Consider the following 15576-nt stretch of genomic DNA (forward strand, 5'->3'; position numbering starts at 1 on the left):
TAAACAAAGTAGGTCAGATTCCCATCGTGGAAATTAGTCAGGCATTTTTCCCTCTGAAGGGCGTACTATGAACTTCTTACTGGGTACAGCCCTCCTAAGACAAAGACGTGCATGGGCAAGCTTAGGGCAAGAGTGGGAGAGCTTGGTGATGTAATTGTAGGGTGTCTGAGAATATCCCCCTGTCCAGAAATATTTTCCTCACTGGTACCTGAAATTGCATCATGAGTATTGCACGCCTTTCAGTTTGAGCAACGTTCCTTATTGCTCAAATACAAAGCTTCCTGAGAAATGGGAAATGAAGCAGAGAGTAACTACTTACAAACTCAAACTCTTTGTTTCATTTTTGTTCATAAAATGCCCAGGGTTGGGGAGAACTTGGGGGGGAGGATGGGGGAAGAGTATAAAGTTCCCCTAAGAAGAAAATGGTTACTTCATCTAAGTCATAAAAATGCATATGAATTGTTGATCAAAGGGAGAGGGTAAAAGCAAATGCCAGTTGGACAGCTGATTGGCAATATGTGAAGGGAGTGCTGACCTGTGGCAGGTGGTGGCTCCTGAGTGTGGGGAACAGTCATGGAATGACATCTATTTTTTTAAAAATAGCAGTAGTAATGTTTATAATGCTTTGAAAATGAGTTCATTTTTCTGAAGAAAACATAACTGGCTGATACAAATTTCTGCTTCTCTCTGCCATCCACACCTGGCAGTAGCTCAGCCACAAAGGACTGTGATCCCTAATCTAAGGCAGCCAGCCCCAGGTGACAGTTACGAGGTTCCTGGCTTGTTCCTGGGATATGCCATCCAGCCATTTCAAAGTTCAGTGTTACCTTAAGCGATGGCCAACGTTGCATATGGAGACAGTTTGAGGATAAGACAGTTTTTCCTCCCTGTGAAAGTAGAAACTGTTTCCTTAAAATAAACAAAGTAACTAAAAATTTTAGTCTATTTCAAAAGAACTGTCCAATTTATTTTTTAAGTTTGATTTCAGGAAATACCTAAGATTGGTAGTTTGGAGCCATGCTGGATTCTATCTTATAAATAAACAAATGTGGAATGATGTGAGGGTGCTGAGTTTCTCCATAGTGGACAAGAAGAAAACATGGCCTTGCGAATTAATGACCAAGTTGACTTCTCCAAGGGGTGACCCTGGAAGGGTTGAGATAAGAATTTGTACTATGGATATGGCTCTGGGCTTGAAAAATATAGGAACCCAGGGTACAGTACAATTCATCCACGCAAGAGACTATGGGATACATTCTGCCCTGAATGGCTTCATTTCTCTTTTCTGAGCGGGGACACAGAGGCAATGTCTGTTTAATTAATTATGTCAGAAGATGTTCAATGGTGCCCTGAGGAGGGATAGATATATGTGTAAATATGTAGGTTATGGAAAAAGACAAGGAGATCACAGAGAAGTAAAAGAAAAACATGAGGAAGGGGGGGCCTATCTGCGTAGTTAATTAGCAACCTGCTCTGACAACACAATAGCAGATGATGAAAATGGAAACTTATCACAGCTGAAGCTGGAAACCCTCCCCTCACCCAATGCCTTATCCAAATTGTATTCCAAGTAGCCGACACTTGCTTCTTGGTACCTAGTGGTTTTCTGGGACAAATTTCTAGAATTATCTTTGGTTCAGAGGAGGGAGGAGAGCCATCCTCTCTTTCACTGGCTTTTCTATTTCAGGGTTTCATGATGAGAAGTCACCTTTCCCAATTGGTCACTTGCTTTCCTAGCCTTTTCTGGTGAACTCGTAGCATGGCTCAGGAAATTGCAGGCAGCTGAAGGCATCCCTGCTTAGGCAGCTCTTGCTTTATTAAGTTGAAGGCAATTGATGACCAAGCAAGAGAAGATTCTTTGCTGGATGAAAGGATTTGCTCTTAGGTCCTTTATATCCTTTTCTGTGGGTCACCTTGGGATATGTGTGGGGAAGGGATTTACTTCTCCATAGGGTTGGCTGTTGGGGGCCACTGGCAGTTCAAAATATGGCCTAGACTACACTAGTGTTTGGAGCCCTTTAAAAATCTATGCATTTCTTTTCATGGGGGTTTCTGGATGCAGGATTCTAGGAGAATGAGGATTTAAGTTATTTCAGTCCTTCTACTCTTGGATCAGCATGAGCTTTCTCCATGACCTGGGAGCACGCACATGTGACTGCTACCATTACTGAGCTCTGGCCATTCAAGTGGCCCACGTTCCACAGGGGCAGCTCCAATGATTGGCAGAGTTATGCAGTGCTTAGCTGCTAGACGCTCCCTCTGAGAGAGTGTTTATAGCTACATAGTTCACAAATGTAGCTCAAACCTATTTAACTCCTTGCTAATCAGATCATAATTTAATATAAGTGCAAAGAGCAAATTTAATAATGCATGCATATAACATTAGGAGTTGAAAGCTATGAGTCATCTTATAAGGGCCTAACAATGCTAGTGACTGAAACCTATTAATGAGCATCTGTGCTAGAGAAGCAGCCCCAGAAATCACTTGTGGATATGTGGGTAAAGCCAGTGAGTTTCCAAATGCTAAGCTCTCAAATCCAAAGTGATAGACCCCTTGATTCCACAAGTTGCGAATTTCACGGATGGACTTCTGCCAAATTGGGCCTCTGTCCAACGTCTCCCTCTAGAACAGGAATCCACAAGCATTACCAGCTGTGGACTACCTCACATAACCCAGTTTTGTCTGGGAAGACTTCTTACTCAATTTGTCCTTGACAGAAAAAAGGGCTCAGGGAAGATGCTAAGCTTCTGGCGTAGCCAGTTTTTATTACAAGTGGCCACAGATACTTTCCCAAGTAAATATTGATATGATTCACTTGAAAGCTCTGTTTTAAGATCCATTAAAAATTCAAATTTGGTAGGGTTTATTACATATGAGTGTGTTTTCTTTAGGCCCTCCCAATGACACTGAGAAATAGAAACAAAAATTGAGAAGACAGACAGAAACTGATCTTTACCAGAAACTCACATGATCAATGTTTCTGAAGACTTCTAGTTCATTTCCCTGACTCTAGGCAAACTATTCATTGAGAGTGTAATCTGATGGGTGCCAGCATCCTCTTTTTTTCCCACTAGCCCTCCCTTGACCATGACCCATAGAGAAATAATCAGCCTTAGGTTATACTCCAATAGATTGCAACAAATGGAGTCTATAGAGCAGATCTGAAAGCTGACTACTGGTTGCCATGCCAGGGCACATAGCACCCTCTTCTAGCTACTTCCTTAAGTCTGTATTTTGAGAAATATTTTCTTCAAGGCCAGAAGATATTAAGCTTTAAGATGACTCCATGTCTTGGGCCATAGTTTGCCACCTCTGACCAATGGGGATTTGCCTCATGTGCCAAGGGCCAAATGCTATACCGCTCTCTAGAAAGTCAAAAGAGAATGGATTTCAGTTATTCTCCATAAAAGAAATTTGCATTTGCCCCACCCTGTTCCACCAACCTCAGCTCCCACCCTCATTGAATTTATTTCGATCATTTCAAATCTTTTGTGTTTCTTTTGCATGGCATGGCCTTTCAGAAGTGTGGTTCTATATGGCCTTCTCCCCAAATGAAAGGCAACCAAATAATTTGGTCTTAGAGGGGCAGGAATGGCATAAACATAAATCACTTCATTCTGCACTGTAGAGGTGTCATTCCTCATGGTAAGCGTACAATAGCGCTCTTACCTGTAGGCTTTTCACTCCTGCTTCTCTTTCTGTAGCTCTGGTGTTGGACATTTGGTCATTATTGGTCAGTAAGAAACACATTCAAGTTATCATGATAACATCAGAGGGAATATAATCATGTCTTAATCATAGAAACCATGGTAAGGCTACACAGTCAATTTCAAACAGGGTATCACTAGAATAGATTAATTTTTGAAAACATTTTCTTTCTGGATTACAATTTTTTTCCGGTGGTAGAATTTATTCTTTAGCACGATCTGGCAAAATCAATGGTTTTGGCAGTCACTGGACTAGTTCAGTTCTTAAGGCAAAAAGGTCCCTTGCTTGAAGCAGCCACTTGAGAGAAAGTGAGCATTTGCTCTTGGGAGGAAGACCTGAGTAAGTTCAAGGAGCAAGTTTAGTCACTACCAGGAAAGAAAACTGTCAGGTTCTTCATACTTCCAGGAGGCAGCACCAGCACAGAGACATGCAAACCAACGAAGAGCATAATATACTCACCCTCCTCCTTGATCCCAAACCAGTCTCGGTGATTCACAGGAACTTCTTCTAAGACCCAGGAAGTGCCATCGATCTGTAATGATTCTGGCCTACACACATAACAGTGTCAATAAAGAGTCATTGGGGTCCATCTTAACCCTGGGTATCCAACATGTCTACCTTTAGGGAGGCTCCTGCCAATAAAAGGTCCATCTTGTTGCAGATAAAAGGCAGATGCAGTTTCACATCCATTACCCAAGGCCCAAGAATGTCAAAGAATTCTGGGTGTGGAAGAGAAGTGGTTAAGAGACGGTGGCATAGGAGAGGAGAATTGTAGACATACATGGAAGAAGAAGAAGAAATACACACAAAACCGAGGATCTCATTTATACATATGCGAAACACAGTACCACCTCATTCATCTATGTACCACCAAATAGGAGGCCGAGGGCATTTGGAAATGGGCTGTCCTAGAGTGTAACTTTTTGCTGTTTGGAATAGAAGACTTGCTAAGCAAATGCATGGGATTTAAAAAAGATGCTAGTGATAGGGAGGAGGAACATGTTTGAATTTCTTAAGAGAACAAACTCTTTGTTAGGTACTTTAAAAGCACCCACATGAAAGGCATTTCAACTACAAGTAATTTTAATTGCAAGCCATTTTTTGAATTTATTCAAACAAGTTCCCAAGGTTCTTTCCCAGCATCACATTGGTTAGTTTATTCTAGTCCCTATATATGTTTGAAGATAATTAAGCTGCATTTCTCTACCAATAGTCTATGAAGCATAATGATCCCACAACCATTGACTTAATTAATGGAAGTGTAACTGCATATCTCATCCTCACCCCTCACATCCCTATATGCCTTACAAGAGAAAGGGCCTGTGGGACAACTCTCATTGCAGTCAAGAGGTTCAGAATGGTCCCATTTAAGCATTCTTTTTCCATGTTCCCAAAAGCATACCAAGTGTGCTGATTTGCAGCTTGGAAAATGTGGGCATTGGAAGTCTATTTTAAATCCCTGGATAGAATTAAAGCCAGGATAACTCTAGGGTGATGAGGGGTAGGGTTTATGATGCCACGTCACCCCAGTCACAGAGCTTGTTTCCCTGACTAGGCCCCCTCTTTGAAGGTAAGGCTACCTAGGAAAGCTTAGCTGCTGCCTTTTACCAAGATTAAGGGAATGAGGCAGGGTGGCTGTGGGGGCATCAGAAGAATTTGGAAGTCTGAGGCAGCAGGCAGCTGTGGAGGGAGGCTGCTGCTTGTCTGTGGTGATTCAGTAGCTAAATCCCCATTCCGCTGTCATTTACAACGACAGGCTTGTGCTAGCTGTGTTGCAAACCCCTGGTGATTTGGGTTTATTGCTGAAAAAACCAGTGGCTCTTAGTTACTGCATTTGCACACACATTGTAATAGGCACTAACACGAAAGGGTGATTTGCAGGTTAAAAATTCCCAAACCACAGCTCTAATTTCCGTGATCCTTGCCTGTACCTTTGTAGTCCATCAAGGAAGGATCAAGCACGATTTGTTTACGTCCTATTAGCTCAGATTTAGGAAGCTGGTAAAACCAAGGAGTATTTTAGTTCTAGACTGTAGGTCTGGTTCGGGAGCCGCCTTAGTGCCTGACCTTGTCTTAATTCCTTGTATTCGTAAAATAAAAAACATAATAAAAATAATAAAAAATCTGTTTCATTAATTTAAGTGTGTGCACATTTAAGACAGCCTGCAAGGTTGCTAGTTCCTTCCATAGAATAGTAACTTTTTGAGAATAGGCTTAGAATGCCTAATGTCTCATGCTAGGGGGAAAGTCAACAATTTAACATAATTGCCCATTTATGATCATTTAAAGGTTGCAGGAGAGAGACAAAGGTAAGTAATGCAGGTTTTTCCCCCTCTCCTGGTTTTAGATATAATCGGTGTGGAAGTGTTTTTGAAAAACTAAAAGCACTTATAAATGTCAGGCTTTGTGATTATTGTCATTTTTAGTAATCAGCACTGAGGGCTTAAATATGCCATTTGCCTTGTAACCAAGGTAGTCGAGAATGAACCTGGTTTTTATGGAAATATTATCATATGCAATGAGATTCATATTGTTCATTGGATGGATGGATGTGATAAATTGCTGTCTGCAATATCATCGGAAGAGGTGACCCTGAAAGTCAGCAGAGATTTGTGACAGCATTAGCTGTGTGACCTTCTCAAAGTCACCACCATCTCTGGGTCTCATTTTCTCTATGAAATGCTGGTATATTCAATAGTCAATTGTCATGTTAACTGCAGAGGAGATACAATAAAGGAGGGTAATTCTCAAGCTATTTTACTAATACAGTTAAGCCTCACTGATTTGGACTAACAGTGGGAAAGGATTGTCTGGATGAGAAACTCCTGAATTACAAAATAGGTTTGAAGAATGACAGTTTTATTACTTTAAGTCTGTTTTGTAATTCAAACTCACTATAAAACCTTGTCTTAGTGGAGGCCCTTGTGAGAACTACTTTAGTAGATAGATTTGTAATGAATATGATTATATCTAATAAATGCTTCCAACATTTGGGAAATGTTTGTTCTCTTAAGGAAAAATTCAACTGACAATCTAGCGTAAGTTCTTCATTTGCTTAACAAACCTGTCTTGGCCCTATCCCTGATAATATAAAGGCAGACAAGAGACTGGTCCCTGTCCAGTTTATCACAAATTATGAATGAGAGAACTCCAAATTAATGAGGTTTCACTGCCTTTTCTACCTTCTCCATCGATCTGTTTTTAGCATCACCACTAAATAGTGGTAAAACAGATTCAAGTTCATCTCTTGCCCCTTCTCTAGCTCACTCTCAGAAAACAGCAGGTAGCAAGAAGGAAGAAAATAAAGGCAAACTTCATGGTAATCCAGAAATGGAATAAGCAATCATTGGATATGCAGCACTGATCATACTATTATCCACAGTTGAGAAAGGGGTGGGCTTATTTCAAAAGGCAGGCTGGAGGAATGACCAAAACAAATGATTTGAAAGATGCCTGGCAGGTAGCACTAAGGTCAAAGAAGTTGTAAATGTTTAGGATCTACTGAAATATTTTTGTATTTGCATATCGAAAATCAGATAATCTGGAAATCATGGGCTGGCAGTAAAGTTACTTGATAACTTTGCAGCAGTATGAGTTGAGGAAAAAGACAAGCTTGATTGCTGGTCTAAAGTTATAGGGGTCTTCATGATACCAAAATGTCTGGGTGAAAAGCAAAAATTGAGCCAAATACATGCAGATTTTGGTTTTTTTGGTTTATATAACATCAAACATCTGGTTATTTGGAAACTTCTGGGCACTTGGCATCATGTGGAGTTCAGAGTCATCTTGATTCAGTCCATGGTTCCTTTTTAACCATGCTGGCTGTGACTGATGAATTCATGAGAGCAATGTATCCAATCCAGCACAATTTTCATTCTGCAACTCACTTGAATGATATAATTTGGTTCTCCGTGGCCTGCTAATAACATGAGAAAAAGACCAAGAAGAAGGTGCTACATACTCTAGGCATCAGGCTAGCCATTGCTAAATGTGAGTGAGCCAAAAGCTTGGCTAAACTGTCAATGACCTCAGTTCACACTGTTGGGAAAGAAAGTTACTGCTTTTGGACACACAGTAAAACCATGATTAATTGGAATCCATAAGGGATGAATGGAATTTTCAATAAGAATACTCATTTTGTTTCCTTCTTGGCTAATAACTTTTTTTCCTCTCCAAATGCTTGTATCCACTTTCTTGCCTCAGGGAAGCAGCCTCTCACGTTTGAGGGTCAATCCAGATGGAGAGAAGATAGAGGAGGCAGAGCTGAATGTGACCTAAGCACAGGTCATCTCTTGGCATGTGATTAAAAACAAAAAAACAACAATTCCTTGCAGTCTTCTTTTTTTTGGGTACTATTGCTGCGCTCTCATCAGTGTGGAGTACTGAGGAGGGGCAGTTCAGTTAGTTGGGGCACTGGTTAATCAAGGTTTTACAGTAAAAGACCTTGCCAATGTCTTACAGTAAGATTATGTGCTGGAGAAAGTTGTATTTAAATTTATTTCTTTGAAAGTGCACTGTATCAGTGTTTCCAAACCCATGTTATACTGCAGACTGGCAAACTAACTTTTCCATCAGGATCCTGAGGAATGGAGGGAGAAAGAGAGGAGCAGAGGTGTAACCATTGCCTCTGAAGGAGAAAAGTCTTGGCTGGCCTGTCTGCTGGTCTGTGGTTGGGAAACACTGTTCTTCACCTTAAGATGCCCATGGTATCTTGGTAGTACAAGAGCTGATCTTACAGGCTCCAATGTAATTCTCATGCCCTCTGGGCTATGGAGGATTCTGTTTTCAGGTCCTTTCCTGTACTTACCCAACGTGTCCTTCCATCACTTGGTACCATGGCTTCCGAGCTTGCCCCCATTTCTTGTTGCTTGGGTGATGGCTATTCATTCTTTCTGGCCTCGAAGAGCATTAAGGAGCCAAAGGAATGCCAAGTAAGATGGGTTTTCTCATCATGGTAGCCTGGACAACAATTAGACCTGAACCAAGAACATGGCTAAAGAGAAGCCAAATCAGGGATTCACACACACAGAGTATCACAGTTAGGCGACGCGCTTGCTTAAATATAGAAAATGTCTGTATGTGGGGTGGCCTATTGAAGAAAGACCTCACTTGACTTGAAAGCAAGCTCGCCCTTTGGCTTTCAAGTTAAGTGGGGCCAGCTTAAATGGGCCACCCCATATAGAGAACAACATCTCATCATTCATACAGATAACTGAAGAAGCCAGCTCTAACCAACCAACCGACCTCTGTGAGCAACCATCATGCCTTAGGGGGAAAAAGGACTGCGACCTGACTGTTGAGTAGATGGCTTTGATTTCTCACACCACTCATCTGAGGCACTTGGGGACAGGCTTAAGGAAAGCCTTGGGCTCTTGAAAGCCTAGGCCACTGAAAGCCACCCCTGGGCCTTCACAAGGTAGCCAGTCTGGTGGGTGAGGAGAGGGGTGGGGGAATGGATGGGGAGCCTCTGTCTGGGAGTTTAAGAAGGGACCCAAGTTAGATCAAAAATGCGCGCAGCGCCCTGAAGACTTTCTGGTTCCCAAAGCTGCCAGGTGTGGGAATAACCTGGTCATTCCACTTTATGTGTGAGTCTTGTGCTCTCTCCTCAATAATAAGATAACAGTCTTGCCGATTACTCGTCACTAAGGGTACCCGGTTGTGGTGACATTGAGGCTGACCTTGGAGTCACCGCCCCCGCTGCCGCACTCTCCTTTGTCGTACCACCATTTGTTTTTCAATTTGTCCAAGAGGCCTTGCTCATTCAGTTTTAATACTGCCAGGTTAACAGCATTTCTTGAAACGATAAAACATAACTTGTAAGAAAATGCACAAATGCTTAGGAAATCGTTAACGTATAAAAAGGAGCACAAGAGGACAAATTGGCTAAATTTCACAGAACGTGGAGCTATAAAAATGTCTGTACAGCAAATACAGGGTTAAATATTGGAAGGTGGCATGGAGGATAACATTTGCTCAAAACTGAAGTGTGCGGGATGGGGAAATTGTCTTTGAGAAGAAAAGTAACAGGAACACCACATCCATGCAATTAACGTTCGTCACATACGGCACCATAACTTGGCTTTTACCATTTAAATTGAAAAAGCCGTTGAACTGTAAAATTAAAACAGCAACAAACAATCAGAGAGGACAACACAGAGAGAGAACATTAAAAAAAAAACGGATGCATTCAATAGATGAAACCATAATTTACCGTCTTATTTAACTCCATGGAATAGTGTAGATTTTAAACTTTTAAAAGTTACCTCAAAATCCACAAGAAAGAAAATGACAACAAAATGCATCAGGGTAGGTGGAATACTATAACAACACGGATATTGTTATATTATTCCACCCACCTTAATGCTGAGCCTTTAGGGGTTGCCACACCATAGCCTTTGGAATCCAGATTTCCACCAACTTTCATGGTATCACACGGTTTTCTCTGCTCAATGTACTCATTCATGGTAGACTCCAGCAGGAAGGCGAACTTCCCCTTGGACTTCCGCACTCGCGCCACTCCGTCTGCTGTTGTTTTGGTAAACACAGATGGCTCTGCTGATTTCATGTAAGACCACATTTTCTCATAGACAGCGATTTTGGACCTCTGCAACAGAGAGAAGAATTCTTAGAGTTGCCAGCTATGAAAACTGGAAGAGGCCTCAGTGCAATGTTTCTCAAACATTTTTGATTGTAATCCACAGTAAGAAAAGCTTGCCACCCTGCCACCCAGTAGGGACATTCATAGATCAACATGGTTCCAAATAGGTGTCTCAGAACCATATTCATCGTTGCTATGTGTGATGCCCTCTGATACTTTCTATTCTAATTCACTTAAAAAAAAATGCTGGTCAGAACCTGCCAAACTGATTTCATGGCTCCACTAATGGGTTGCAATCTAGTTTGAAAAATGCTTTCTTGTCCAGTCTTCCTTTGATTCAGATCTACTGTACAAGATCCTGCTATGTGATCACCCTGTACCTGCCTGAAAAGAAAAGGCCATTGGAAGGGAGTGTACAACCATTTTAGTTAGCCCACTCCAGCATGGGGCATTAATATACTGTAAGAAAGTATTTAACTGATTTTGAGCTCACATTTGTTTCTCTATAACTCCCACGTTTGTATTATCTGCTACAGCTATGTAAAGCAATTCTGTTCCTCCTTCTGCATAATGGTCCTTCAAATATTGCCAGGCTGTTGTTATGCCCCCTCTTCATCTCTTCATCAGATTATTAAACTCCACTGATGTCTAAGATTACTTCCAGAACCCTCATAATTTTGGTCTTGCTCCCATAGTTAGCAATGTTGCTCTTAAATTGGAGTGTCTAGAAATAAACATGGCACCTCAGGTACATGACAGAGACAGAATTAAAGGAAAACCTGCTTCTCATTATTGGAGACTTATTTCCCATCAACACTGCCTGAGTTTGCACTAACATATTTAGTCTTTCATCCATCGTTTAAACAAATATTTATTGAGTACCTCCTATATATGAAGCAATCTACTCAGGGTGTGAAGAACACAACAGAGTGAATAGAGGCCCTCTCTTGGTTCAGACTGAGGCCAAACCAAAGCTGTTAGTTCTTTCTACCATGCCAAGTTTCCCTCATCCTTACTTTTTTGAATTTTGAATATAATTCCATTGAATTTCATCTCGATTCAGGTGGTCCTCAGAACATACTAGATGCTTACAGCAATGTTAGGTGCTCTGGAGAATTTAAAGGAAGCATAGTCTCCAACTGACCTGATGACTTCCAGTTGAGTTGGGAGCTAAGTCCTTAGGAACAAAAACCCTAGAGAAAAATTCTGAAGCTATATTTGACCAGAGGTGAGATAGTATGGTAGAAACTACAAACGTATGCCATGTTCTCAAGTGTCCTTTTATGGCGTTTCCTGGCCCCTAGCTCAGCTTTTTTGATTATTTAGTTACTCTTCTCTGGATTTTGCCCAGCTGCATTGAATCTTTCTTGAAACCTGCTTGGACCTGCTCAAATAAATCCAGAGGGCTGGAACTCCCAGAGCTAGCTCCATGGAAATTAATCATTGTGTTTATAACAATCAGGTCCTCACTGGTTACTGAGACCATTCACTGAGATGGAAATATGCTTGGTTTGCATAAAGAACAGCAAAAAGAAAGAAAGAAAGAAAGAAAAAAACAAAAAACTCCAAAGCCAATATGGCTGAAGGCAAATGAGTAAAAGGGAGAATGGTAGAAAATGAGCTTAGACAGATAATTAGAGATCCGACCTTGTAGGGCCCTATAGGTCATGGTACAAAGTTGGGACTTATCCTACATGTGATAGGAAACTATTGGAGACTTTTGAGGAGAGAGTGTGATAAGATCTGATTTAAATTTTTAAAGCATTACTCTAGCTGCTTTATGGAGAATAGTCTACAAGGTGGGCCAGAGTGGAAGCAAGGAGACTGGTTAGGAGGCTATTCTAATAGTTCGGGGAAGGGATGATTGTGGCTTGAGCAAGGTTGGGAGCAATGGCGGTAGAGAGGAGGTTGGATTCAAGATATGTTTTGGGGAGACAGCAAATAAGCCTTGCTGATAGACATCTCCAGCTATTAGTCCTATAGATACTTTCAGATTAAACATTTCCAAACCAACTATCTTCCTTGTAAAGCCTGGTTCTCCTAAATTCTGCCAGTAAACCACTTAACATCCAAGCTAGAAGTTTGGTGTTGACTCCTTCCTCAGCCTCTCATTATGGTGCGTTTAACACAGAAGTGTCTGTAGGATCTGTCCTCTGTCTTCTACTCATTCTCATTCTCATTGCCCTGGGGCAGGCCCCCAACATTTTTGGTCTAGATAACATTGCCTCCTAAGGGCCCTGCCAGCTTCATTTCTGTCTTAATTTATCCTCCAGTGATCCTTCCAAAGTGTTAATCTGATCAGGTTACTACTTCACTTTTTAAAATCCTCTGATAGTTCCTGAATACCTACAGGACAAAATCCAAACTCTTATATATGATATTCAAGAGTCTTTATGATCTTGACTATACTGTCCTATGATCCAGTCACACTGGACTACTCGCTGGTCACTGAAATATGCCCCCCACACTTTCACATCTTATGCTTTCGGTTATGCTTTTGCTTCTGCCTCCATTATCCCCATTCCTCCTATAAGATCCAGAGCAAATATCACGTCTTCTGTGAAATCATTCCTGCCTCTCTTCTGCCCGCAGAAGTGCTTCCTTGGTGGTCCTCCCACAGTACCTTGCTCATACCATTTCTATAGTGCTTACTATATTGCATTTAAGCAAGTCGGCTACATGTCTGTTCTCCACGTGACTGGGTGTTCCAGAGGGCAAAGGCCATGCCTCATGCATTTTGGTAACCCTCTTGGCAGCCAGCACAATGCCTGCTACATGGTAGGCACTCAAGATTTATTTGCTTAGTAACTGAAGCTTAGGCTTGATCAGGGTGACAGCTAGATTGTTGGTATATCAGAAGGTTGGTGAAAAATGGCAGCAGCACTAATTTCATAGTATTGTAGAATTCTAGAGCTGAAGTTACTCTAAAGATCACTGGGTCCTATTCCCAACTAAACCAATCAGCATATATGCTTTATAATCCATTTTTGTTTCATTCTCTCCTCTTTTTTTTTTGTGCCACCTAGCCTGCCTTTGATGTCCATACCAACAACTGTCTCTCCTAATGATCAAGGTGTCAAGGCTTTCTAAGATTGAAATCGCACCGTTGACATTTATGCTTATTCCGTATCACATCCTCATTTGACTCATAAAACAATTCCTAAGCATCATAATGAAATGCATTCTCAATGACTTTAGTTTATTTCAGTAGGAATTTCCTAGTCAGCTGCTCCCAAAATTTTAAGAAATAGTACATAATTCAGATGCACAGATAGAAAATAATGTAAGAACATCTGTGTACCTGCCACAAAACTTAAGAAATAAATCATTATTAAGTTAGTGGAAGTCCCCCTGTGTACCCATTCTTAATTGCATACCCCTCTCTCCAGGCCAAAAGTAGCTACTATACTGAATTTGGCCCTTATCACTCCCTTGGATCTCTTTATACTTTTACAAGAATAAACATATCTCCTTTGGAAAAGCTGCATAGCATAGTGATCTATGGCCATACCATATTTTATCTACCCAACCCCCTACTGAAGGAACTCTTAGGTCAATTCCATCTCTTTTGGCATTAGAGACAACACCGTGGTGGGTATGTACCTTCGTGCACTTTAAAGTACTTCGTGTTCTTCATCTTGGTCCAATCAAATCTGAGTTGAAGCAGGTGGGGGCCAGACCAATTTCTCTCTTGCCCTATTTGCAAACAGGCCACTGCTTCCAAAGATAAATTTATAAGCCCAGAGCAAAGGGGTCCATGAATTCTGACCCGAGTGCAGTATAATTTGGACTCATTTACTTCATCATTTACTTGAGCTCTTTGATTGCGGTTACAGGTTAAAAGGTTTATTCCTTTAGGTAATGATGCGTTTCTAGGGGAATAAATGGCAGTGCTTGTAGTGGGCACTTTGAATGTGTGTGGTGTACATGCAGCAGATCTTGAGCGCAGCAGATGAAAAGCTAGTTAGTGGCAGCAATGATTGGGCCCTGGTTCATGACTGACTTCTGAAGGAGGTTAGAAGGGGAGAAAAGCAATGGCTCATAAGTGAGAAAAATGAAGCTCAAATGTTTCTCTTCCTAACTAGTATTTAAGTGACAGTATGACATTCAGAACAAAAAGAAGAAAAAAAACCACTAACTTTTTTTTTCAGTCTGTCTTATTTTAGCTGAAATACTAAAAGGCAATAAAAGGGACTGAATCTTAGCTCAATCATCAGGGAGAAATGTAAAAACTTACGGGTAGGATGTGTAATAGCAAGCTCATGTTTCTTAAACCTGCCATGATCCATTTCTCTCTTCCTACGGAGAACCATTTTGTACCTCAGAAGGAATAAACCACCAGTGTGCAGAGAGGTCATGAGAAATTCTCTTAGTGCTGCTAGATAATCAGCAAATGAAGCCCCAAAGGAGAAATACATGACCGAAGGAGGGACAGATTAATCCAAAACAGTAAAGTCGAGCTCTCTCATTCACGGATTCAACTGTCACTGTTCCAACTATTTGTAATAAAATCATAAAGAGATTTTGGAGAGAACTGCCTTTTCACTGAGGTGAAAATTTGAATCTTGGACCCAGTGGGGCTGGTGTGTGGAAGCAAGTGATTGGTGAGCGCACATCTCCCACCACTGAGACCTTGCTTCTCTCAGTGATGGCGGTGGTCGCTCCTTGTCACTGTGCCATAAACATTTCTCTGGCGACCAGGCAGGTACAAGGTGATGCTGTAGCACAGTGGTTGACACTGGAGAGTCACATCGCTTGGGTCTGAAGCCCACTTGCTACATGTATAGATCATCTAGCCCCTATGTGTCTCGATTTCCTCATCCATAAAATGGGATGATTTTTTTAAAAGTGCCTACTTCAAAGGTTCATTGGGAGAAGTGACAAGACTTAATAGGTGCATCTCACTTAGAACAGCACCTGGCACCCTGGAAGTGCTGAAGAACAGTGCATAACTTTGTAGTACAGGAAGCATAATTTGTTTCAGTGGCAGAATTGAATAGCATTACAGATTACTTCAATCCCATATTTACAGAATCATTACTTCATTTTACAGAAGAAATCAGATGTTCAAGTATTACTCACATATTTGGGTCTCCCAGCATATCCCTGGTGAATACCCACGGTCTGCTGTCGATAAAAATCACTATCATTTGATCTGGATTTTAAAAATTTTGTTGGTGAAAGAGAAATGGGTAGGATGGCAAGTTTTCCTTTTAAATTTATGTTTGGTCGTTAGCTGAGGTTCATCAGTTAAAATCCCCATTAACCA

General features: G+C 41.2%; 1 protein-coding gene across 7 annotated transcripts in view; it reads right to left on the reverse strand.

Annotated features, from left to right (window-relative positions):
* Nucleotides 1-15576, reverse strand: part of GRIA3 (glutamate ionotropic receptor AMPA type subunit 3) — a 260360-nt gene that overhangs the window by 14206 nt on the left and 230578 nt on the right. For 5 of the 7 annotated variants that reach the window (XM_036880848.2, XM_036880847.2, XM_036880850.2 and 2 more), the window contains one exon: nucleotides 10066-10313. In XM_036880848.2, coding sequence (XP_036736743.1) covers nucleotides 10066-10313 — 248 coding nt within the window. Of the gene's footprint in view, nucleotides 1-9387; nucleotides 9503-10065; nucleotides 10314-15576 lie in introns of all 7 variants that reach the window. The other 2 variants (XR_005023809.2, XM_036880851.2) reach the window with 1 other exon arrangement.

Source organism: Manis pentadactyla, chromosome X (assembly GCF_030020395.1).
Source record: "Manis pentadactyla isolate mManPen7 chromosome X, mManPen7.hap1, whole genome shotgun sequence".
NCBI classification, from domain to species: Eukaryota; Metazoa; Chordata; class Mammalia; order Pholidota; family Manidae; genus Manis; species Manis pentadactyla.